Here is a 27,477-nt window from a genome sequence, read left to right as displayed (position 1 = left end):
CTGGCTATCCCAGACCCTCCTACCTTTTCAGTCTAACTAAATGTAAGCTAAATTTGTCTAAGGCTTGTAACTCCGCTACCGAACATGTCATGGTCATAACAAACCCAGCATTCATCTCGTATTAACATTGGCATTCTAATGAGATCAAATATGTCCTATGTGTGATGCATCATTACAGAGAAATCCCTACTTTTTTACCTGATGGAGTTAGAAGCTCAGGTTTACCGTGATGGATAGAGGCTCCCATGGACTTTAGCAATATCTAATTAATATTCTCTTACGCCCAGTAGTTGGCCCAATATCTTATCATATTGGAACAAAGGACTTCCATGGATTTCTGGAAACTTCTAGTCAGTTCCTGCTGGAGGAAGATTCTAGCCTAGTCGTAAAAATTCCTTTAGGAGGGGCAGTAGGGGTTTGGGAGCTGAAAGTCAGGAATTTGCAAGAAGACATAAAAGCTCTCCTACACACACATTCACAAGGCAATCTAAACACAGTGAAGGGGGGGTCGCCGCCAACCCCATGTGTGCTGGCAGCGAAACTAAACTTATATGATATTTCATACAATATCGTGACAGTGTATTCACATTGTACCGCCATATCGTCCGTCATCACTAGCAGCAGGTTTTCACCTGCACGGTGGACCCCGGACTGCGAACGCACCTGATACTATTCCATCTTAAACTTGGTACGTTCCGCTAGTCCTAACAGAATACTAGCGCTAGGGTCTGGCTAGTAAATGGCGGACATTCAGCAATCTTTGTGGTATATCCAACAGCTGGAGGGTAGGTTGGCGGCTCTCGAGAGCCCAACCTCAGCTGTGGCTGTTACCGCAGTTGCTGTACAGGCTGCTAGCGTGGCTGCAGCAACCTTGTCCACTGCCACCCCTGTACCGACTTTATCTCGCCTCCCGCTGCCAGAAAAATTTTCTGGTGATAGCAAATCTTGTAGGGGATTCGTGAGTCAGTGCTCTATTCACCTCGAGCTCCTGGCTGCACGTTTTCCCACAGAGCGGGTTAAGGTGGGATTTATTGTGTCTCTCTTGTCGGACAGGGCGTTGGAGTGAGCTACGCCGCTGTGGGAGCGTGGCGATCATGTGGTGCAGAGTGCTCCGCTGTTCCTGAGCATTCTGAGACAGGTCTTTTTAGGACCTCAAGTCACCCATGATACTGCGCTCCAACTGCTGGCATTAACTCAGGGTGAGTCCTTGGTCAGTCATTTTGCCGTCCAATTCCGCACCCTAGCATCTGAGCTGGATTGGTCGGATAAAGCTCTTATCCCCATATTTTGGAGGGGCCTGGCTGACCACGTTAAGGACGCTCTGGCCACTAGGGAGATTCCTGCCACACTGGAGGAGTTAATAACTGTCTCTACTCGAATTGACCTCCGTTTTAACGAGCGGAGGTTAGAGCGAGCCCAGTGTAGGCAGAGGTTTTCGGCTGGCTCCCACCTTCGCCAAACCTCTGGAATTTCCGGTCCAGGTTCCTGAGTCACATGAGGCCAGGGAAGTGTCACAAGCAGGATCTAAGTCCCGGACCGCTTGTGCACTCAAGGTCTGTCATGCTTGCCAGCAGTCAGGACATCTTGCCACCAGATGTCCCCAGCGGTCGAGGAAACGTCAGCCTCTAGTGTTGGAAGGTGGAGGTACACTAGACACGGCGACATTTGCCTCAAAATTGTCCTTTAAGGGGACAATTAATTATTATGGGCTCATCCTCCCACTCGGTAGAGCTCTGCGTGGATTCTGGGGGCGGAGGGCAATTTTATGTCTTCTGCCTTCGCCCAGCGTCACGCAATACCCCTGGTTATGCTAGCTCAACCAGTAACGGTACGAGTGCTGAATGGGTCGACACTGCCCTCACAGATAACACACCAGACCATCCCTTTTACTCTGTCCATGTCGCCATCCCATCAGGAGATAATATCTCTGCTCATCATTCCTGAGGGAATTGACGAGGTCCTGTTGGGGATACCTTGGCTACGGTGCCACTCTACTCACATCGAGTGGTCCTCAGGCAGGATTCTGGGATGGGGTGAATCTTGTGGGGGTAGGTGTCAGAGGGAGTGCGTTCAGGTTGCTACTACAGAGGTACCCGCAGATCTATCCTCTCTCCCCAAGCAATATTGGTCTTATGCAGACGTGTTCTCCAAAAAGGCGGCGGAGACCCTTCCGCCCCATCGCCCCTATGACTGTCCTATTGATCTCTTGCCTGGTGCTGAGCCTCCCCGGGGTCAAGTTTATCCGTTATCTCTCCTGGAGATGGAGGCAATGTCTCGGTACATTCAAGAGAATCTGGCAAGAGGGTTCATCAGGAAGTCAGTGTCATCTGCTGGGGCAGGGTTCTTTTTCGTGCAGAAGAAGAATGGGGAACCACGTCCATGCATAGACTACAGGGGTCTAACGCCATCACCGTTAAGAATAAGTATCCTTTTCCCTTGATATCTGAGCTCTTCGATAGGCTTCGGAGAGCAAGAGTGTTTACTAAACTAGATCTGCGGGGTGCTTACAACCTGATTCGCATCCGTGAGGGGGACGAATGGAAAACGGCGTTTAACACCAGAGATGGGCACTATGAGTATCTGGTGATGGCCTTCGGGCTCTTGCCCCAGCCGTTTTCCAAGACTTTGTCAACGACATCTTCCGGGATATGCTTTCCACCTTTGTCATAGTCTATCTGGATGATATTCTCATCTTTTCTCCAGATATTGACTCCCACCGGAGAGATGTTAGCAGAGTATTCGACCTCCTACGGGCAAACTCTCTTTATGCAAAGTTGGAGAAGTGTATGTTTGAGCAGGAGTCTTTACCTTTCCTGGGCTATATCATCTCCGCCCAGGGATTGGCTATGGATCCTGCCAAACTACAGGCTGTGATGGACTGGCAAGAGCCCCATTCTCTTAAGGCGGTGCAGCGCTTTATGGGGTTCATTAATTATTACCGCCAGTTCATTCCCCACTTCTCAACTTTGGTAGCTCCCTTGGTGCCCTCACCAAGAAGGGAGCAAATCCCAATTTGTGGTCTGAAGAGGTCTCCGGGGCCTTTTCTTCTATTAAGTCTCATTTTGCTAGCGCTCCCATTCTACATCGTCCCGATGTGGATAAGCCGTTTATAATGGAGGTGGATGCCTCTTCCGTTGGTGCAGGAGCAGTCCTCTTCCAAAACGATGCTCAAGGTCAGAAGCATCCTTGTTTCTTCTTCTCCAAGACCTTCACACCAGCGGAGAGGAATTATTCCATCGGGGACAGGGAGTTGCTAGCGATGAAGACATCTATTGGAGGGGGCTCGTTTTCCCTTTCAAGTTTTCACTGACCACAAAAATTTGCTATATTTGCAAACAGCCCAGCGGCTAAATTCTCGCCAGGCCAGATGGTCCTTGTTCTTCTCTCGGTTCCACTTCACCCTCCATTTTCTCGCTGGGGAGAAGAACATTCGTGCTGACGCCCTTTCTCGCTCTGTTGTATCATCTCAGGAGGAGGAAGGAGCGCCTCGGCTTATTGTCCCCTCTGAGAGCCTGAGAACCGTAGCTCCGGTGTCGCTAGAGTCTGTGCCTCCGGGCAAGACTTTCGTGCCCATAAATTTGCGACCGGAGGTTCTCTCTTGGGCTCATTCGTCCAGGGTGGGTGGACACTGTGGGACAAAGAGGACATCTGAGCTGCTGGCGAGCACGTACTGGTGGCCGCATATGCTCTGAGATGTCAGAGATTATGTTCAGGCGTGTCTCTCCTGCGCCAAAAATAAGTCTCCTCGACAACGGCCAGCTGGCTTGCTCCATCCCTTGCCGGTGGCAGACAGGCCCTGGGAGATGGTCGGGATGGACTTTGTGGTGGGTTTGCCCAAGTCTCGTGCCTGTACCATTATTTGGGTTATTACCGATCATTTCTCGAAAATGGTGCATTTGGTGCTGCTTCCACGGTTACCTTCTGCACGGGCCTTGGCTGTGTTATTCATTAAACACATCTTCCGCCTACACGGCATGCCGGACAAAATTGTCAGTGACCGGGGTCGCCAGTGTGCGTCTCGGTTCTGGAGAGAGCGGTGTCGTCTTCTCAGCATTGAGCTTAAACTCTCTTCCGCATATCATCCCGAGACGAATGGGTTGGTAGAGAGGGCCAATCAGACTCTGGTCACATATTTACGACATTTTGTTTCTGCTAGGCAGGATGACTGGGCATCCTTGTTACCGTGGGCAGAGTTTGCCCTTAACAACGCTGTAGCCGACTCCACCGGTCAGACTCCTTTCCTCCTTAATTACGGCCAGCATCCGCGGGTTCCTGTGCCTATGCCCGTGTCCTCTGCGGACTCCAGGGTGGCAGACTGGGCTGTGGAGGCACGGGACATTTGGGACCGCACTCAGGATGCCATCCGGGCCTCCAAGGAGAGAATGAGGTCCTCCACTGATGCACATCGGCGCCCTGCTCCGACCTTTGCTCCTGGCGATTTGGTGTGGCTCTCCGCCCGTAACATCAGGCTGCGTGTAGAGTCCACTAAGTTTGCACCTCGCTACTTGGGTCCCTTCAAGGTCCTCGAACACGTTAATCCTGTGGTCTACCATCTAGCCCTTCCTCCATGCCTAGGTATCACCGACACCTTTCATGTGTCCCTCCTTAAGCCCGTATACATGTCCCGGTTTTCTGAGTCATCTGCCGGGACATCGGGTTCGTCTATGGACGATTTCGAGCTGAACGCTATTTTGGGGAGCAAGGTGGTACGTGGCAAAAAATTTTATTTGGTGGACTGGAAGGGTTACGGTCCTGAGGACAGGTCCTGGGAGCCTGTTGAGCACATTCAGGCTCCACAGCTCATTGCCGCCTTCGAGCGTAGCAAGGCCCAAGGAGGGGGGGGAATGTTTGGGGTCGAGTTCCCGCCTCTGCACATGGGGAATCTCGGGCCCAGCGTCTTGCTCAGTCCCACTCTGTACAAAGAGTTACTGCTGCTTTTCCTGCTTCTGCCATTGAAGTCAGTGTTGGGCAGTGGCGAGCAGATGCTTTTGGGACTAAGTCCTGCTTTTCTCTTTCTGAGCATGCCCAGGGCAAGATCTCCCGTTGGAGATCGAGGGTCACATGCTCAGGTACTGCAGCACATCCCATTGGTCCTCCAGGAAGGTCCTGAAAGTGCTAAACTTCGGTGGCAGCTTCCCATTGGTCCTTTATTGGAAGGTCCTGAACGTGCTGCAACTATATAAGTTGCGCATGACCGCATGGCCATGAGCTAGCATTGAATTGATATAATGTGTGTGTGTGTAGATGGATGTATGTCGATGGATGAAAGCTCCTAAATCATTCCCATTCCTTGTGTTGATGACTGTTCGCGAATGATGGTAGCTATCTAGCGCCCGACTAAGCCATCAGCACGAAACACATTACAGCGTCTAATTGCTGTGACCGCCAGTGTGGCGCCGTGCGCTTTCGCAGCGCTTTCCTGACCCAAGCCTGGGTGGTTAGTGGCGTCCGCCAGTGCGGCACCGCACACACTCACGTGCATGTTTAATACATTTATTTCTGTCACTCTGACACCCCAGTAGCGGTGTCGAGCGCATGAGGTTTTTATGAACTCTATTCCTGTGTCTTGGGATTGAGTTCTGAGACTCCTTGCTTGCGCTCTTGGTGCGGTACCGCGGCCCTGTGACGCAACAGGGTTCGCTTCCTTCACACAGGGTGAAGTAAACCCGTGTGTGTATTCACATTGTACCGCCATATCGTCCGTCATCACTAGCAGCAGGTTTTCACCTGCACGGTGGACCCCGGACTGCGAACGCACCTGATACTATTCCATCTTAAACTTGGTGCGTTACGCCAGTGCTAACACCGTGTGTTCACACACAATCTTTACAATGGTCTTTATCCCCAGCAGTGGGAACATTGCACGCTGTTTTCTAATTCACAGCTTGAAGAGAAATGTAGATAATCTTTATCTACTTTACAGAAAATAACAAAAAATGAACATTAGGCCTTTCTAATAAACAGCAGTGTCTGCATTTGTCCTTTGTACTGTTTTTATGATTTACCATTCCTGAGAATCACTAACCTATTTAGTTGTTACCCACAGTTTTTTTATAGAACGGCTTCACATCTATGCTGCATGGAGTCATCCAACTCCTGGCCCCGGTCACCTGTTATTCTGGCCTAGCATGCTTTGACTACATCCCACAATATTTTGGCATTTGTTGACGTTGCCTTCGTAATGGCATTTTTGATGTCACCCCGCAAGTGTTCTATTGGATTAAGGTCTGGGTATTGGGCTGGCCGCTCCATAACCTCAATTTTGTTGCACTGGAACCAAGATTTTGCTAGTTTCCTGGTGTGTTTAGGGTCATTGTCTTGGTGAAACAACCATTTCAAGGGCATATCCTCTTCATCATAAGGCAACATGACCTGTTCAAGAATTGTAGTATCTGCAAACTGGTCCATGATCCCCAGTATGTGGTAAATGGGTCCGGCACCATAGTAAGAGAACCATGCCCATATTATGGTGCTTGCACCACAAAGGCTTCACTGTCTTCAGAGTGTACTGTGGCTTGAATAGAGACTTTGGAGGTCATCTGACGAACTGTCTGCTGCTCTTGGATCCAAAAAGAACAATTTTACTTTCATCAGTCTGCAAAATGTTTCTCCATTTCTCTTTAGGCCAGTTGATGTGTTCTTTGGAACATTGTATCCGCTTCAGTACATATCTGTTTAACAGTGGAACTTTGCGGGACTTCTTGATAAGAGACTAGCGTCACACAAGGCGTCCTCTACCTGTCACAGTACTCACAGGTAACTTGATCTTGGCAGATATGCAACAGATACTTATCTGTGTGCAGGAGTTTACACTTTTCTGACAGTAGATGGCGATGTTGTTACTGTTATATGCTTAGTTGAATGTAATGCATATACTTGTTGTACTTTGGTTTCACTTACTCTCTGGTAAAAGGTCCTTTAGACTTCCTGTTATGCTGTATTACGAAGCTGACGCATTTACCTCATGTTCTTCGTAGATGAAGTTGAATTTAAATTAGTTATGGTTCCTTTGATCGCTCCAAACCGTTGACTCGGACAACTGTGGTAATTCTAGAGCTAATACGTGCAAACTATGTTACTATCTTCCTGGAGCGTAACAATATTGTATCATACAATTATTAGGTTCTGTAGAAGGACGTAGATCTGGGGATTTATTATGATGGAATATAGGCTGAACTGGATGGACAAATGTCTTTTTTCGGCCTTACTAACTGTTACTATGTTACCCCATATAATCCACCAGGGGTGGATACTGACAGCTTGGGGCCCCTGTGCAAGAAATGTGTCTGGGCCCCGGTCCTTTTATGGCGACAAATATATAGTGCTTTGCGTAAGTATTCGGATCCCTGGAACTTTTCAACCTTTTCCCACATATCATGCTTCAAACATAAAGATACCAAATGTAAATTTTTGGTGAAGAATCAACAAGTGGAACACAATTGTGAAGTTGAACGAAATTCATTGGTTACCGTATATACCCGAGTATAAGCCGACCGGACTATAAGCCGACCCCCCTAATTTTGCCACAAAAAACTGGGAAAACTTAATGACTCGAGTATAAGCCTAGGGTGGAAAATGCAGCAGCTATCGGTAAATGATAAAAATAGATACCAATAAAAGTAAAATGAATTGAGACATCAGTAGGTTGTGTTTTTGAATATCCAAATTGAATCAAGAGCCCCATATAATGCTCCATACAGTTCATTATGGCCCATAAGATGCTCCATATAGCAACGTGCCCCATATAATTCTCCATGCAGTTCTTTTTGGGCCCATAAGATGCTCCATACAAAATATGCCCCATATAATGCTCCATGCAGTTCTTTATGGCACCATATATGCCACATATAATGCTCCATGCAGTTCTTTATGGCCCCATAGATGCCCCATATAATGCTCCATGCAGTTCTTTATGGCCCCATAGATGTCCCATATAATGCTCCATGCAGTTCTTTATGGCACCATATATGCCACATATAATGCTCCATGCAGTTCTTTATGGCCCCATAGATGCCCCATATAATGCTCCATGCAGTTCTTTATGGCCCCATAGATGCCCCATATAATGCTCCATGCAGTTCTTTATGGCCCCATAGATGCCCCATATAATGCTCCATGCAGTTCTTTATGGCCCCATAGATGCCCCATATAATGCTCCATGCAGTTCTTTATGGCCCCATAGATGTCCCATAGAATGCTCCATGCAGTTCTTTATGGCCCCATAGATGTCCCATATAATGCTCCATGCAGTTATGGCCCCATAGATGCCCAGTATAATGCCCCATGAAGTTATGGCCCCATAGATGCCCCATAGACGCCCCATGCAGTTCTTGCCATGCATTGTGCCACATGTAATGCTGCTGCTGCACTAAAGAAAAAAAAATGACATACTCACCTTTTGTCGCTGCTTCTCAGCGTCCCGTCTCTCCGCACTGACTGTTCAGGCAGAGGGCGGTGCGCACACTAATACGTCATCGCGCCCTCTGACTTGAACAGTCACAGCAAGACGACGGGAAGACAGGGCGGCGGTGGAACGCGGAAAGGTGAATATGACATACTCACCTGCTCCCAGCGTTCCTGACGCGGTCCCCACATGTCCCACGGTCAAGATTGCCTTGCGCAGGCGTGTACTACGGAGGACATAGAATGAACTTCAATCCAATATTGCGGCCAGCATGCAGCCAGCGGGTAAGGAAAGGGTGAATCAAACACCCGAAAACTCCGCCCATATGACCGAAAACCGGTCCCGCCAAATTCAGGTGACAGGTTCCCTTTAATACTTTGTTGCGCACCTTTTGCTGCGATTACAGCTGCAAGTCTCTTGGGGTCTGTCTCTATCAGTTTTGTACATGGAGAGACTGAAATTCTCGCCCGTTCTTCTCGGCAAACAGCTCGAGATCAGTGAGGTTTGATGGAGATCATTTGTGAGCAGCAGTTTTCAGCTCTTTCCACAGATTCTCCATTGGATTGAGGTCTGGACTTTGACTTGGCCATTCTAACACCTGGATACGTTTATTTGTGAACCATTCCATTGTAGATTTTGCTTTATGTTTGGGATCACTGTCTTGTTGGAAGACAAATCTCCGTCCCAGTCTCAGGTCTTTTGCAGACTCCAACAAGTTTTCTTCAAGAATGGTCCTGTATTTGACTCCATCCATCTTCCCATCAATTTTAATCATCTTCCCTGTCCCTGCTGAAGAAAAGCAGGCCCAAACCATGATGCTGCCACCACCATGTTTGACAGTGGGGATGGTGTGTTCAGGGTGATGACCTGTGTTGCCTTTACGCCAAACATATCATTTGGCATTGTTGCCAAAAAGTTTGATTTTGGTTTCATCTGACCAGAGCGCCTTCTTCCACATGTTTGGCGTCTTCCAGGTGACTTGTTGCAAACTTTAAACACTTCTTATGGATATCTTTGAGAAATGGCTTTCTTCTTGCCACTCTTCCATAAAGGCCAGATTTGTGCAGTGTACGACTGATTGTTGTTCTATGGACAGACTGTCCCACCTCAGCTGTAGATCTCTGCAGTTCATCCAGAGGGATCATCGGCCTCTTGGCTGCATCTCTGATCAGTCTTCTCCTTGTTTGAGATGAAAGTTTAGAGGGACAGTCGGGTCTTGGTAGATTTGCAGTGGTGTGATACTCCTTCTATTTCAGTATGATCGCTTGCACAGTGCTCCTTGGGATGTTTAAAGGTTTGGAAATCATTTTGTATCCAAATAAATTTTGTTCAACTTCACAATTGTGTTCCACTTGTTCATTCTTCACCAAAAATGTACATTTGATATCTTTGTTTGAAGCATGATATGTGGGAAAAGGTTGAAAATAGTAATATATATAATTACTATGTGAGGCAGTGACCGGTGTCATATGCGGGGGTCGCTATGTGTCCCCCAGGATGTGTTCAGAGGTGTATTAGATCCACTGGAGTGCCCTGAAGGTTGCCTGTGAGCCACAAAGCAGAATAAAAGTGGTGTGAACTGAGTCAAGTTATTTGACCAATTAAATTATTCAGGAAACCCGGTATGGGTTTTTATTTTTTAAATGGACTGCAGGAAGGTGGTGGGGCCGGTCCGTTTCCTCCAGCCCAGATCTTATAAGTGGCCGATGGCCACAGACTCTGGAGGAAAGAAAAAAAAAAACCTGCAGGAGAGTTTGGGTGCGTCAGTCTGGTCTGGGTATCAGACCTAGCAGGAGGCTTGTGCGGAGCTCTTTCCGTGTGGAGCAACACGGGCCAGGCAGAGTCTAAATGCCTGACACCCCAGCGTACACGGTGGTGTAGTACATTCACGGCAACGGATTGTGGACTGTCTTTATTTTTCCTGGCTGTATACCGAAGGACTTGTTTACTTATTTTTCTGTTTGTGAGTATGCTGTAAAATAAACAAGACTTTATTTTGAACCTTTATCTGGGTCACTGCACAGCAAGGACATCGCTGCATCACTTATGATTGGAGAATGCGGAGCAGTGTGAATTAAGGCATACCCCAAAGCCATTTGCATGTCTGTTATTAAGCCTGCTACATTGCAACTCAGGCCTGCTAACAAAATGGAGGAGATCCTGAGGCAGCTGGTCCTCACACAGCAACAAACTAATAACCTGTTGCTGCAGCAAATTACAGCCCTGCGTGAGGCACCTCCAGCACCGACCCCAGAACGTCGCGATGCCCAAGACAAGGTCTGCTCCGCTTTGATAAAATTTGGTCTGGAAGATGACGTGAAAGCTTTCCTCATTGTCTATGAGCGCATGGCAGAGCGGGAGAACCTGCCAGCGGCACAGTGGGCCGAAGTCGTGGCTCCGTTCCTGAGGGGTGATGCGCTAAGGGCCTACTTTGACCTTAGTCAGGAGGACGCCCAGGACTATTCCAAGCTAAAAGGCGAGATCCTTGCCCAACTGAGAGTTAATACTTACATGAGAGCCCAATGGGTATTTTCATGAACTTTTGTGGAAATCCAGCCTGCCCGGTCTCAGATTTTTGACTTACTGCAGCTTGTGAAACGGTGGCAATTCAGATAGTGGAGAGGGTGATGGTCGACCGACTGGTGAGGGCTCTGCCAGCAGCCATACAGCGTTGGGTGGGTCAAGGGGACTCGGGTACCCTAGACCAGCTTGTAGGACTGATAGAGCAATATAAGGCCACCCAGGAACTTTATACGGGACACTGCTCCACTTCGGCTGTCACGTAAGGCTCCTCCAGCTCAGGAGTCTGAGAAAAGTCCACGACCCTTCCCTGGGACAAAACCGGACCGAATCCGTGCTGAGGGGATATCTCTGAAAGAGAGTGACCACAGACCAGTGTCTCCTAAGTTGGCCCCAAGGTTAGCTCGTGCCACAGTCATTAAGTGTTGGCGATGCCATGAGCCTGGACATGTGGTTGCCAATTGCCACCTAACAGAACCCATGGACTGCGGATATACCCGCCGTGTATCTATGTATGCCCAGCCAGTCTGCATTGCCACTACAGACCCTGCCGGTTCAGAACCTCAGCTGTGCAGAGTACTCATTATTGGGAACCAGATGGAAGCTCTCTTGGACTTGGGGAGCTTGATGATCCTGGTACATGGGTCACTGGTTGCTGGGGACAGTCCTAATGGACGGAAGGTGGGGGTAGTGTGCATACATGGGGATCTCCGAGAATACCCGACTGCAGAGGTCACGTTCTCCACCGCATGCGGGGAGATAAAACATGTGGTGGGAGTGGTAAAGACTCTTCCGTATGGGACTGTATTGGAAAGAGACTTGCCCCTGTTCTGGTCCCTCTGGGAGACCAGGGTTAACCCTCTCAAGGTAAAAAGTATTCCGGGCGCAGAACCCGAAGGTCACAAGTCAGGGATACCTGCCGTAGGGAATTATGATTAGGCAATTCAGTACCACAATGGACATAGAGGTCAGAGCACATACAGTGATCTGACAAAACCCCAAAATCATAGAACGAGCTCTGAGACGTGGGAACTCTGCAGACCGCAATCCCTAATCCTCTCCAACAACACTAGAGGCAGCCGTGGATTGCGCTCCCTATGCAACTCGGCACAGCCTGAGAAACTAGCTAGCCTGAAGATAGAAAATAAGCCTACCTTGCCTCAGAGAAATACCCCAAAGGAAAAGGTAGCCCCCCACATATAATGACTGTGAGTTAAGATGAAAAGACAAACGTAGAGATGAAATAGATTTAGCAAAGTGAGGCCCGACTTTCTGAACAGAGCGAGGATAGGAAAGGTAACTTTGCGGTCTACACAAAACCCTACAAAACCACGCAAAGGGGGCAAAAAGACCCTCCGTACCGAACTAGCGGCACGGAGGTACACCCTCTGCGTCCCAGAGCTTCCAGCAAACAAATAGACAAGCTGGACAGAAAAAATAGCAAACAAAATAGCAAAGAAGAACTTAGCTATGCAGAGCAGCAGGCCACAGGAACGATCCAGGAGGAAACAAGTCCAATACTAGAACATTGACAGGAGGCCAGGATCAAAGCACTAGGTGGAGTTAAGTAGAGCAGCACCTAACGACTTCACCATATTACCTGAGGAAGGAAACTCAGAAGCCGCAGTACCACTTTCCTCCACCAACGGAAGCTCACAGAGAGAATCAACCGAAGTACCACTTGTGACCACAGGAGGGAGCTCTGCCACAGAATTCACAACAGTACCCCCCCCCTTGAGGAGGGGTCACCGAACCCTCACCAGAGCCCCCAGGCCGACCAGGATAAGCCACATGAAAGGCACGAACAAGATCGGGAGCATGGACATCAGAGGCAAAAACCCAGGAATTATCTTCCTGAGCATAACCCTTCCATTTAACCAGATACCGGAGTTTCCGTCTTGAAACACGAGAATCCAAAATCTTCTCCACAATATACTCCAACTCCCCCTCCACCAAAACCGGGGCAGGAGGGTCAACAGATGGAACCATAGGTGCCACGTATCTCCGCAACAATGACCTATGGAATACGTTATGTATGGAAAAAGAATCTGGAAGGGTCAGACGAAAATACACAGGATTAAGAACCTCAGAAATCCTATACGGACCAATGAAACGAGGTTTAAACTTAGGAGAGGAAACCTTCATAGGAATATGACGAGAAGATAACCAAACCAGATCCCCAACACGAAGTCGGGGACCCACACGGCGTCTGCGATTAGCGAAACGTTGAGCCTTCTCCTGGGACAAGGTCAAATTGTCCACTACATGAGTCCAAATCTGCTGCAACCTGTCCACCACAGTATCCACACCAGGACAGTCCGAAGACTCAACCTGTCCTGAAGAGAAACGAGGATGGAACCCAGAGTTGCAGAAAAATGGCGAAACCAAGGTAGCCGAACTGGCCCGATTATTAAGGGCGAACTCAGCCAAAGGCAAAAAGGACACCCAGTCATCCTGATCAGCAGAAACAAAGCATCTCAGATATGTTTCCAAGGTCTGATTGGTTCGTTCGGTCTGGCCATTAGTCTGAGGATGGAAAGCCGAGGAAAAAGACAAGTCAATGCCCATCCTACCATAAAAGGCTCGCCAAAACCTCGAAACAAACTGGGAACCTCTGCCAGAAACGATATTCTCTGGAATGCCATGTAAACGAACCCACATGCTGGAAGAACAATGGCACCAAATCAGAGGAGGAAGGCAATTTAGACAAGGGTACCAAATGGACCATCTTAGAGAAGCGATCACAGACCACCCAAATGACTGACATCTTTTGAGAAACGGGAAGATCTGAAATAAAATCCATAGAGATATGTGTCCAAGGCCTCTTCGGGACCGGCAAGGGCAAAAGCAACCCACTGGCATGAGAACAGCAGGGCTTAGCCCGAGCACAAATCCCACAGGACTGCACAAAAGCACGAACATCCCGCGACAGAGATGGCCACCAAAAGGATCTAGCCACTAACTCTCTGGTACCAAAGATTCCAGGATGACCAGCCAACACCGAACAATGAACCTCAGAGATAACTCTACTCGTCCACCTATCAGGGACAAACAGTTTCTCCGCTGGGCAACATTGACAGGAGGCCAGCATCAAAGCACTAGGTGGAGTTAAGTAGAGCAGCACCTAACGACTTCACCATATTACCTGAGGAAGGAAACTCAGAAGCCGCAGTACCACTTTCCTCCACCAACGGAAACTCACAGAGAGAATCAACCGAAATACCACTTGTGACCACAGGAGGGAGCTCTGCCACAGAATTCACAACAGTAGGGGTCGCCACCTTAGGGACAGTGTATAATCCCGATAGGTTTCCCCTAGAGGTACTGGCAGGAGAAGTGGAAGAGAACCCACCGATTCCTGAGCTAGAGGTGTCACCTGGTAAGTTCGGGACTGCCCAGCTCCAGGATTCCACTCTGACTCGGGCAAGGGAAAGAGTAATCGAGGTAAATGGGGTGGCTCAACAACCCGGTGCAGAAAAGGAGTTTCCCCGGATGATCAACCAGGAGTTACTGTACAGGGTTGATAAAACAACTGGTAGTGCCCCAATCCGATCATCAGGCGGTGCTCGACATGGCTCACACTCACATGTTGGGATGGCATTTGGGGGCCAAAAATACACTAGAGTGCATATTACAGAGGTTTTTTTTGGCCTGGTGTCTACTTTGAGGTCAAAAGGTTCAGAGTGCCAACTAACCTCACCCACCACGAACTACCCATTATTGAGGTACCTTTTGAGCGGATTGCGATGGATTTGGTAGGAACAATACTAAAATCTGCTCGGGGCCACCAACACATATTAGTAGTCGTAGACTACGCCACTCAGTACCCAGAGGCGATACTGTTTTGCCACACTTCGGCTAAACTAATAACCCGTGAATTGTTTGCCATGTTTTTTCACCTTGGTCTCGCAAAGGAGATCCTTACGGATCAGGGAACCCCTTTTATGTCTAAGGTGGCCAGGGAGCTATGTAAGTTGCTCCAGATTAAACAGTTACGCACGTTGGTGTACCATCCACAAACCGATGGGTTGGTGGAGCGGTTTAATAAGACCCTCAAGGCCAAGCTCAAAAAGGTGGTCGCCAAGGATGGGAGGGATTGTGGTATTTTACTGCACTATCTAATGTTCGCCATCTGCGAGGTACCGCAGGCATCCATGGGGTTCTCCCCATTTGAGCTGTTGTATGGCAGGCACCCAAGGGGACTGCTGGATGTAGCCAAAGAGACATTGGAATAGGAGCCCACTCCACATAAGAGTGTCATCAAGTATGGCAAGTATGCAGGATCGGATTGCGGTCGTGCAGCCCATAGTAAAGGAGCATTTGGTGAATGCCCAGGCCACTCAGAGCTGAATGTATAATAAAAGGGCCACGGTCAGGACCTTTAAAGAAGGAGGCCAGGTGTTGGTACTAGTACCCACCCCAGAGAGAGAACTCATGGCCAAGTGGCAAGGACCTTATGAGTTATGGGGGAAAGTGGAGGAAGTGAACTACAAAGTGTTCCAACCCGGGAAAAGGAAACCTGAGCAGCTGTACCATGTAAACCTGCTGAAGGCCTGGAAGAACCGAGAATGTTTGGTCACCGAGGCGACTCCAGTCATACAAACGGGGTCCCTCTGGCACCGACCAAGGACACAGCTGGGTGTGAGGTAAAAGTAAACTACGCACTCACAAAACAGCGACAGGAGGCTCGAGCTGTGCTGCAGCAGAATAAGGATGTATTCTCAGAACTGCCTGGGCGAACCTCAGCATGACATTGTCACTGAACCCCGGGTAAGGGTGCGGATGAAACCGTACCGAGTGCCAGAAGCCCGAAGGCAAGCCATCGCTGCTGAGGTGAAGCAAATTCTCCAGTTGAGTCATTGAGGAGTCCCGAAGTGAGTGGGCCAGCAACATTGTTCTAATCCCAAACCAGATGGGTCATTATGCTTCTGTAATGACTTCAGGAGGTTAAATGAAGTGTCAAAATTTGACCTCTATCTCATGCCACAAGTGGACGAGCTAATTGAGAGACTGAGGCAGGCCTAGTACTTCACCACGCTGGATCTCACAAAAGGTTACTGGCAGGTCCCCTTAACAGAGTCAGTGAAAGAAAAGACTGCTTTTATAAAACCAGACAGTTTCTATCAATTGCCTTTTGGGTTACATGGGGCTCTGGCCACATTCCAGAGGCTGATGGACATTGTGTTAGCGCCTCATCGGGATTACGCGTTGGCCTATTTGGATGACAGTCATCTTTAGTACCGACCGGGAAACCCATCTGTCCCAGGTACAAGCAGTGCTGGAGTCTCTTAGAGTTGTGGGGTTATCAGCAAACCCAAAGAAATGCGCGATAGGTCTCACGGAGGCCCGGTACTTAGGATATGTGATCGGCCGCGGGATTATCAAGCCCCAAGTGAACAAGATTGAGGTCATTCAAAACTGGCCCAAGCCCTTAAGTGCCAAACAAGAGTGGGCATTCCTTGGCATCATTGGGTATTACCATCTATTTATACCCCAATTTTACTGGGAAATCGGCACCCCTAACGGACCTGTTAAAAGGGAAGAAAACTGTGATGGTCAAGAGGAATCCTCAAGCGGAGGAAGTGTTCCAGACTCTGAAGTCGGCGTTGTGTGGACAGCCGGTCCTCATCAGCCCCGACTTCAAGAAAACCTTTATTGTACAAACCGATGCCTCAGAGGTAGGCTTAGGAGCGGTGCTGTCACAAGAGGTGACCAGGGATGAGCATCCAGTCACCGATTTGAGCTGGAAACTGACCCCGGCAGAGCGAAATTATAGCGTAGTGGAGAAGGAGTACTTGGCGATTAATTGGGCCTTGGAGTCCCTATGCTACTATGTGCTCGGGCGAGACTAAACGGAATAGCCACAAAAGTACGGAGGACCGTGATCAACCACAAAATCTGTAAACTAGCAACAAAAGTCCCCCAACACAGCGTAAAGAATCAATAATGTCTTTATTGAAAATACAAATTTTAAAATGTTTTAAGGAGATAAGAGCAAACTGAAAAAACAGGATGGAAAGAAACATACATTGGACGGAACATGTATGATGACAGTATCCTGGGGATAAATATACCACGTGTATTACATCCAAGATAAAGCATTTACTATCATCCGCTTGAGGCACAGATTCAATATTACATATAGGTAAATACAGAGTAAAGTGCATAGTTCTCATAGCCAAAAAAGTCTCAAGACAGATATAAAATAATCACACACATGTATCTGGGAGTTTCTCTCTCCCTGATTGGCCTCAGGAGAAAAGAGATAAAAAAAACGTTTAATAAAGTATAAAGTGCATAATCCCCTAAGGGCAATCAGGGACAGTGTCATGCATATCAAAGATCAAGGGAACTAATTATAGCAGAAAAAGTAAAAACCACAGATAAAGGGCTCCTTCTCACTTGCGAGAAATACGTCTGAGTCTCGCAGGTTAAAACCCTGCTCTGGCGCCAGCACTCCAGAGCGGAGCGTGCAGCTGCACAGCAATACATGGAATCTGGGAAGCATTGAGAACGCTACATGAAAGATCCAGCTTAAATCACAAACTATTCCTGCTAAGAAAACTTTACAAGATGTGATTAAGTGCAAGGAAAGACATGCAGGAGCACATAAACTCAAAGATGGAGGTGGTAACACTAAAATGCTCGGGTGCTCGTTGCTCGGGTCAAGCAGATTGGAATACTCGGGTACTCGGCCAGAACAACGAGCCCAATGTAAGTCTATGGGAGACCCGAGTATTTTTACCGGGATGCCCCTGGGGTTCCTTTTAAGATCTAAAAACGTCGGAAAATGATGGAAACACTGCTCAAATGATACAGGGGACCTCATGGGGATCACCCCTGGAATCATTCCTGACTCCTAGTTTACAGCCTTAAAGGGGTTGTCCACTACTTTCAATTAACCCCCCAATGTATCCCCCCGGGACCCCCAGGCTGCACCCGCCGCTAATTTCTGCCGACGTCACGTCAATTTCCAGACTTTGGAAATTGACGTGACCTCATCAGTAGGAGTGACCCATCCTCCACAAACAGCGGTCACTCATCAAGAGTGACTGGTCTGGGGGCTGTGCTGGGATGTGCAGGCTGTGCTGGGCAGGTGAGGGGGGGGTCTGCGTGGCTGCACCGGGATGTGCGGGCGCCGGACGGTGCGGTGGGGCTGCGCTGGGCGATGCTGGGGTCTGCGGGTGTGTGCGGTGGGTCCGCTGGCCGTGCTGGGGTCTGCTTCGGGCGGAGTAAACTCTGCTGCTACTCCAGTATATAAAGGTAAATGTTTATTTTTTCCTTTCACATAGGCATCGGGCTATGCCTGCTACAGTGACAGTGAGTGACAAATTAGCCAATGATGGGCCAGTAGTAGTCCCATCATCCGGCTAATGTGTTGAATGTAAAAAACAAAACACCTACACATAAACAGACATACATACATAAAGACATACAGTCATGGCCAAAAGTATTGACACCCCTGCAATTCTGTCAGATAATACTCAGTTTCTTCCTGAAAATGATTGCAAACACAAATTATTTGACCTCTGAGGGAGACCCAGCTTTCATACACTGGGCCCTACATTATGCTGCAAAATTTGTTGGTAGTCTTCAGACTTCATAATGCCATGCACACGGTCAAGCAGTCCAGTGCCAGAGGCAGCAAAGCAACCCCAAAACATCAGGGAACCTCCGCCATGTTTGACTCTAGGGACCGTGTTCTTTTCTTTGAATGCCTTTTTTTTTCTCCTGTAAACTCCTATGTTAATGCCTTTGCCCAAAAAGCTCTACTTTTGTCTCATCTGACCAGAGAACATTCTTCCAAAACGTTTTAGGCTTTTTCAGGTAAGTTTTGGCAAACTCCAGCCTGGCTTTTTTTTGTCTCGGGGTAAGAAGTGGGGTCTTCCTGGGTCTCCTACCATACAGTCCCTTTTTATTCAGACGCCGACGGATAGTACGGGTTGACACTGTTGTACCCTCGGACTGCAGGGCAGCTTGAACTTGTTTGGATGTTAGTCGAGGTTCTTTATCCAACATCCGCACAATCTTGCGTTGAAATCTCTTGTCAGTTTTTCTTTTCCGTCCACATCTAGGGAGGTTAGCCACAGCGCCATGGGCTTTACACTTCTTGATGACACTGCGCACGGTAGACACAGGAACATTCAGGTCTTTGGAGATGGACTTGTAGCCTTGAGATTGCTCATGCTTCCTCACAATTTGGTTTCTCAAGTCCTCAGACAGTTCTTTGGTCTTCTTTCTTTTCTCCATGCTCAATGTGGTACACACAAGGACACAGGACAGAGGTTGAGTCAACTTTAATCCATGTCAACTGGCTGCAGGTGTGATTTAGTTATTGCCAACACCTCTTAGGTGCCACAGGTAAGTTACAGGTGCTGTTAATTACACAAATTAGAGAAGTATCACATGATTTTTCGAACAGTGCCAATACTTTTGTCCACCCCCTTTTTTATGTTTGGTGTGGAATTATATCCAATTTGGCTTTAGGACAATTCTTTTTGTGTTTTTTCATTTAAAACAAAGTAAATGAAGATAATAATACCAAAGAATTTGTGTTTGCAATCATTTTCAGGAAGAAACTGAGTATTATCTGACAGAATTGCAGGGGTGTCAATACTTTTGGCCATGACTGTACAACATAGAAACAGACATACAACATTCAACATACAAACAGACATAGACATACAACATACAAACAAACATACAAACAGAGACACAACATACAAACAGACATACAACATACACAGACATACAACATACATATAGACATACACCATGCAACTTGCACCATGCGACGTGCAACATACGACATACAATGTGCGACATGCGTCATGCAACATGTGAAGTGCAACATGTGCCATGCAACGTGCGCCATGTAACATGCAACGTGAGCCATGCAACATGCGACGTGCAGCATGCAACATACGACATGCAATGTGCAACATGCGACATGTGGCATGCAACATACAACACATACAGTACATACAACATACATATAGACATACAGTACATATAACATAGAGTACATACTCACCATCACCTTGTCACCTTGATCCCCAAAGCCAGTGTCACCTGTAAAAAATATTAAAATAATAAACAAACAATATACTCCCTGATCCGCAGATATTTAATTTAAAACAAGTGTCCCACGACGATCTCCGATGGAGAGCAGCAGCAGCAGCTGATGTGACCGCTCTCCAGGGGCTCCAGGAATACAATGATGGAAAGTATCCTTCCGAACTGTATTCCCCACAATGTATTCCTATGCCCCGTGAGAAAATAGTCCCTAGTCTCACTTCTGGCATTGCTGTGTGGGAAAATTCCCATGCAGCTTTGCCATAAAGTGAGACCCTGAACTGAGGTAACCTCTCAGTGATGCACTGCAGGAGCTATTGCCTCCTGTCAGTGTGTCACTGGAGGGCCTATAGAGCAGTGACATCACCCGATCATCAAATATTGCCTTGTATTGCAAGATCATCATATATATGTATGTATGTGTGTGTGTATGTATGTGTGTGTGTGTATGTATATATATATATATATAGTACAGACCAAAAGTTTGGACACACCTCATTTAAAGATTTTTCTGTATTTTCATGACTATGAAAATTGTACATTCACACTGAAGGCATCAAAACTATGAATTAACACATGTGGAATTATATACTTAACAAAAAAGTGTGAACTGAAAATATGTCTTATATTCTAGGTTCTTCACAGTAGCCACCTTTTGCTTTGATGACTGCTTTGCACACTCTTGGCATTCTCTTGATGAGCTTCAAGAGGTAGTCACCGGCAATGGTTTTCACTTCACAGGTGTGCCCTGTCAGGTTTAATAAGTGGGATTTCTTGCCTTATAAATGGGGTTGGGACCATCAGTTGTGTTGTGCAGAAGTCTGGTGGATACACAGCTGATCGTCCTACTGAATAGACTGTTAGAATTTGTATTATGGCAAGAAAAAAGCAGCTAAGTAAAGAAGAACTAGTGGCCATCATTACTTTAAGAAATGAAGGTCAGTCAGTCCAAAAAATTGGGAAAACTTTGAAAGTGTCCCCAAGTGCAGTGGCAAAAACCATCAAACGCTACAAAGAAACTGGCTCACTTGAGGACTGCCCCAGGAAAGGAAGACCAAGAGTCACCTCTGCTTCTGAGGATAAGTTTATCCGAGTCACCAGCCTCAGAAATCGCAGGTTAACAGCAGCTCAGATTAGAGACCAGGTCAATGCCACACAGAGTTCTAGCAGCAGACACATCTCTACAACAACTGTTAAGAGGAGACTTTGTGCAGCAGGCCTTCATGGTAAAATAGCTGCTAGGAAACCACTGCTAAGGACAGGCAACAAGCAGAAGAGACTTGTTTGGGCTAAAAGACACAAGGAATGGACATTAGACCAGTGGAAATCTGTGCTTTGGTCTAATGAGTCCATATTTGAGATCTTTGGTTCCGACCACCGTGTCTTTGTGCGACGCAGAAAAGGTGAACGGATAGACTCTACATGCCTGGTTCCCACCGTGAAGCATGGAGGAGGAGGTGTGATGTGTGGGGGGGCTTTGCTGGTGACACTGTTGGGGATTTATTCAAAATTGAAGGCATACTGAACCAGCATGGCTACCACAGCATCTTGCAGCGGCATGCTATTCCATCCGGTTTGCGTTTAGTTGGACAATCATTTATTTTTCAACAGGACAATGACCCCAAACACCTCCAGGCTGTGTAAGGGCTATTTGACCAAGAAGGAGAGTGATGGGGGCTACGCCAGATGACCTGGCCTCCACAGTCACCAGACCTGAACCCAATCGAGATGGTTTGGGGTGAGCTGGACCGCAGAGTGAAGGCAAAAGGGCCAACAAGTGCTAAGCATCTCTGGGAACTCCTTCAAGATTGTTGGAAGACCATTCCCGGTGACTACCTCTTGAAGCTCATCAAGAGAATGCCAAGAGTCTGCAAAGTAGTCATCACAGCAAAAGGTGGCTACTGTGAAGAACCTAGAATATAAGACATAATTTCAGATGTTTCACACTTTTTTGTTAAGTCTATAATTCCACATGTGTTAATTCATAGTTTTGATGCCTTCAGTGTGAATGTACAATTTTCATAGTCATGAAAATACAGAAAAATCTTTAAATGAGAAGGTGTGTCCAAACTTTTGGTCTGTACTGTATATATATATATATATATATATATACATACATACATATATATGATGATCTTGCAATAAAAGATCATTATATATATATATATATATATATATATATATATATATATATATATATATGAATTAGAGCAGCACAAAGAAAAAAGTCCAGGTGCAGAGCCCCCCAGGCAAATACCAAAGCTCAATTATAAAAAAGAAAAGATGGAGGCAGCGCACCATTTGTAGTGAAAAAGAGCATATTTAGCGCTGTGACTTAGTAGCGCAGAGGTTTCGTTCCTTTGTAACATGCTGTTTGCTTGGATCTGTTTGCCTTTACCCAAGAGAGTGGGACAAGTCATGGATGTGATTAACAAGGCCATACACCTGTTCTATCATTACCAATTGTTGTTTAAATGCATATTTTTCAATGCCTTTTTTATCTATATCTATGCACTGCACTTTGTGATGAACAATTCCTGTATCACTGCCTGCACTGTATGCATGTTAATGATAATGTAAATACATGCTCTCACAATGATGATTAATGCAAATGATTATAATTATGTATACTCTTCATATACCTGGCACTTTCACTTGTTCACTGCGTGAGAAAGGTTCCTGTTGGGACCGAAACGTCTCTTTCTGGGCTGATTAAATAAGCTCTTTTCCACTACAAATGGTGCGCTGCCTCCATCTTATATATATATATATATATATATATATATATATATATATACACTGTATATATCATGATATATATATCACGGTGCCTCAGTGGTTAGCACAGCAGCCTTGCAGTGCTGGGGTCTTGGGTTCAAATGCCACCAAGGACAACGTGTTTGCGTGGGTTTCCTCTGGGTTCTCCGGTTTCCTCCCACATTCCAAAGACATACTGATAGGGAATCTAGATTGTGAGCCCCATCGGGGACAGCGACGATAATGTGTGTAAAGCGCTGTGGATTTAGTGGCGCTAAATAAATATATATTTTCTTTCTCACCCTTCTGTGGGGTGTTTTTTTTTTATTGTCCTTCCTCATTAGGGTCCTCTGCCCAGAGGCCTGGGAGTTTGAGGGTTCTGCACAGGTTCTTAGTTGTTCCCAGCATTGCACTTTTCTGGACTGAGTTCAGGTGTTGATCCTGGGATCTGTTGTAGCCATTCTTCCAACTTAGGGGGTCACTGCTCCAAGTGCTCCGATCACCACTGGAATCACTGTTGCCTCCACCTTCCACATCTTCTCCAGTTCTCCTTTGAGGCCCTGGTGTTTCTCCAGCTTCTCATATTCCTTCTTTCTGATATTACTATCACTTGACACTGCCACATCTATTATCATTGCTGTCTTCTGATCCTTGTGTATCACAATGTCTGGCTGGTTAGTCAACACCCGCTTATCCGTCTGCATCTTAAAGGGACCCTGTCACCCCCTCCAGCCATTATAAGCGAAGTAATGCTGCATTCTGACAAGGTGGCTCTTTTAGTTTTTGTTGCAGTTATTGCCAAAATAAAGCTATTTATAATTTTGCTAAAATACCTTTCTTTAGACAGGGAGGCAGGTTTTAACCCCCCTGCTGGAAACGCCACACTGCCGTCACTCAAATCTTCTGGGGCGCTGGGCGCCGCCCCCTCCGCGCTGTTTTCTAATCAAATCCGGCACCTGCGCTGTTTAGTACTGGCCGCACAGGCGCAGTCTGCAAGACTGGATGTGAGGTCAGACGGCCAGAGTTCACTGCACCAGCACCAGCCAGTTCTAAACAGCGCCGGCGCCGGATTTCATGGAAAAATAGCACGGAGGGGGCGGCGCCCCAGAAGATGTGAGTGACAGCAGTGTGGGGTTTCCAGCAGGGGGTTAAGACCTGCCTCCCTGTCTAAAGAAAGGTATTTTGGCGAAATTATAAAACGCTTTATTTTGGCAATAACTGCACCAAAAACTAAATGAGCCACCTTGCCAGAATGCAGCATTACTTAGTTTATAATGGCTGGAGGGGGTGACAGAGACCTTTAAAGTCCCACAGGATTTTATCCCTTTCATTCTCCACCACTTTTACCGGGGTCTCCCACCTGGACTTAGGGGGACTTAGCCCATATGCTGTGCAGATGTTCCTATATACAGTTCCCGCTACTTGGTCGTGGCGTTCGGAATACGCTGCTCCTGCATTTTGCATCCTGCCACTATGTGTTGGACGGTTTTCGAGGCCTCTTTGCATAGTCTGCACCTTGGGTCTTGTCTTGTATGGTAGATCCCTGCTTCTATGGATCTATTACTTTAGCACCTGTTCTTGTGCCACTATGATCAATGCCTCTGTACTATCTTGAAGTCCAGCTTTCTCCAGCCATTGGTGGGATTTTCCCATATCAACCAACACCATTATCTGTTGATGGTGCATCCCGTGTAGTGGCTTATCTTACCAGGGTATTGCATGTTCCTGGTTTTTCCTTCCAGGACTGTTGTTGCTGCCTTAGGCTCTATCTGAGCATTGGTGCCATTTTCTGACATATTCCTGGATACTCTTTCTTTCATCCGTGATGGTGGCTTGGACACTTCTCAAGCCTCGACCGCCCTCTTTTCTGTTGGGTGTTGGAGTGGAGACCTCCATGCATTGTAAGGACCTTCCAGGTCTTCACATCTGCATCTTCCATCTATTCTTTTGGCCAGCATACTATGCCATCAGGGTATCTGATAACCGACAGGGCATATGTATTGATGAGATGGATCTTATTCTTCCCATTGAGCTGGCTCTTCAGGACCTGTCTTAATGTACCGTCACATTTAGCGACGCTGCAGCGATCTAGACAACGATCCCGATCGCTGCAGCGTCGCTGTGTGGTCGCTGGAGAGCTGTCACACAGACAGCTCTCCAGCGACCAACTATGCGAAGTCCCCTGGTAACCAGGGTAAACATCGGGTTACTAAGCACAGGGCCGCGCTTAGTAACCCGATGTTTACCCTGGTTACCAGCGTAAACGTAAAAAAAAAAAAAACACTACATACTTACATTCCAGTGTCTGTCCCCCGGCGTTGTGCTTCTCTGCACTGACTGTGAGCGCCGGCCGGAAAGCACAGCGGTGACGTCAATGCTGTGCTCTGCTTTCCGGCTGGCGCTCAGTCAGTGCAGAGAAGCACAGCGCCGGGGACAGACAGCTGAAGGTAAGTATGTAGTGTTTTTTTTTTTTACTTTTACGCTGGTAACCAGGGTAAACATCGGGTTACTAAGCGCGGCCCTGCGCTTAGTTACCCGATATTTACCCTGGTTACCAGCGAAGACATCGCTGAATCGGCGTCACACACGCCGATCCAGCGATGTCAGCGGGTGATCCAGCGACAAAATAAAGTTCTGGACTTTCTGCAGCGACCAACGATGGCACAGCAGGATCCTGATCGCTGCTGCCTGTCACACTGGACGATATCGCTAGCGAGGACGCTGCAACGTCACGGATCGCTAGCGATATCGTTCAGTGTGAAGGTACCTTTACTCTTTGATAGAATCTGGATGTTGATGCCTTCTTTGCCTCCTCATCATGGTTATCGTACCTCTGTGGGATGCCGAGGTACTTGTAGCATGTCTGTACATCTGCTATGTGCCCTGCTATTAGTTCCACTATATCAGTCTTGACTATCTCGCCTCTTTATTACCAACCGGCAATAGATAAATTAATAATGAAAAGGAAAATTCTTAATTGTTATGTCCATGAATTTAGTCTGAAATTTGGGCTTTTTGTCTCAGAAAATTAAGGCAGCCTGTCACCATGATGAGATTGTCAACATTAAAATTAAGTAGAGTAATTGTATCAGAACTACGTTGATACTGAAGGGACGAATGAGTTGACTGAGGACAAACTTAATTGCTAGACAAGGTTGGATTTTTTTTTTTTACATTTTTTACTTTATTTTATGACTGTTCATGCAATTCAATTGATCACTGATTGTAGACCTGTAATCCATCACAATAATATATTGTTACCTAGAACGTTGTAAATCCACACTTACTTTGCTGCAGTTTTTTTTTTTTTAGCCAACACAAGGGGGTAGATTTGGAAGGAGTATGGAAATATAAAGGAACTACCTATAAATGTCCAGACTGCTGGATCCAGCTCTTTCTTTGGCTTATAATTGGCATTAAGAACTACATGTGTTTGAAGCACTATAAGTGTCCACTTTTTTCGGAAAAAATAAAATAATTTATGTAATTTTTAATCCTCACAGATAAACCCAGAAAGAACGTTGTGGAAAATGTTATGCTATCCCTACTTAACAGAGGTGAGGATGAAGATATAATGCAGGACTCTTCAGGAGAAAACCTCAATGACATACATCCAAGACTTCACAGTAAAAATCTATCATATAATCCCCCTAATAATGTGAAATCATTACATGACCAGTCGCAGAATATCACAAGTACAGATCATAAATATGGTAAAAGGTTTCAGTGTGGTGATTGTGGTAAGCAGTTCACACAAAGTTCAAGTCTTTTTATACACAGAAGAATTCACACAGGGGAGAAACCATATACATGTTCACTATGTGGGAAATGTTTTACCCGCAAATCGGGCCTTGATCAGCATGAGAGAAGACACACAGGGGAGAAGCTGTATTCATGTTTAGTATGTGGAAAATGTTTTGTAGATAAGTCAAATCTTGTTAAACATGATAGAATTCACACAGGGGAAAAACCATATTCATGTTTAGAATGTGGGAAATGTTTTACAAATAAATCACATCTTGTTCTACACCAGAGAAGTCACACAGGGGAGAAGCCATTTTCATGTTCAGAATGTAATAAATGTTTTACAAATAGATCACATCTTGTAACACATGAGAGAATTCATACAGGTGAGAAACCATATCTATGTTCAGAATGTGGGAAATGTTTTATTACTAAAACCAAACTTAGAAATCATCAGAAAATTCACACCGGGGAGAAGCCATTCACCTGTTCAGAATGTGGCAAATGTTATATTAATAAATCTGATCTTGTTAAACATGAGAGAATTCACACAGGAGAGAAGCCTTACTCATGTTTGGAATGTAAGAAATGTTTCACTGATAAATCGAGTCATGTGACACATCAGAGAATTCACCAAGGACAATAACCTTTTTCTTAATGTACAAAAAATAAAAAAATAAAAAAACAAAATCAGAAGAAAAGTATTGTTTTTGTTCACAAAGTGAAATCTGTTTTACAGAATCTACTATATAATTGTCTAAGGGTCACTTCCGTCTGTCTATCTGTCCCGGATATTCATTGGTCGCGGCCTCTGTCTGTGATGGAAATCCAAGTCGCTGATTGGTCTCGTCAGCTGCCTGTCATGGCTGCCGCGACCAATCAGCGACGGCCACAGTCCGATTAGTCCCTCCCTACTCCCCTGCAGTCAGTGCCCGGCGCCCGCTCCATACTCCTCACAGTCAGTGCCCGCTCCATAC

The 27,477-nt window shown here is 46.6% G+C and overlaps 1 protein-coding gene across 2 annotated transcripts in view; it reads left to right on the top strand.

The window, feature by feature from the left end:
- The window catches only part of LOC138671456 (zinc finger protein 300-like), an 82,046-nt gene extending 54,862 nt beyond the window's left edge, over positions 1 to 27,184 (top strand). The window contains exons 2-3 of one of the 2 annotated variants that reach the window (XM_069759637.1): positions 6,625 to 6,756; positions 26,260 to 27,184. In XM_069759637.1, coding sequence (XP_069615738.1) covers positions 26,292 to 27,146 — 855 coding nt within the window. In that variant the 5' untranslated portion in view covers positions 6,625 to 6,756; positions 26,260 to 26,291 and the 3' untranslated portion in view covers positions 27,147 to 27,184. The remainder of the gene's footprint in view (positions 1 to 6,624; positions 6,757 to 26,259) is intronic. The other variant, XM_069759636.1, reaches the window with a different exon arrangement.
- Positions 27,185 to 27,477: the final 293 nt, after the last annotated feature.

The sequence above is a fragment of the Ranitomeya imitator genome, chromosome 3, assembly GCF_032444005.1.
Source record: "Ranitomeya imitator isolate aRanImi1 chromosome 3, aRanImi1.pri, whole genome shotgun sequence".
NCBI lineage: Eukaryota > Metazoa > Chordata > Amphibia > Anura > Dendrobatidae > Ranitomeya > Ranitomeya imitator.
This window is presented reverse-complemented; position numbering and strand designations above follow the sequence as displayed.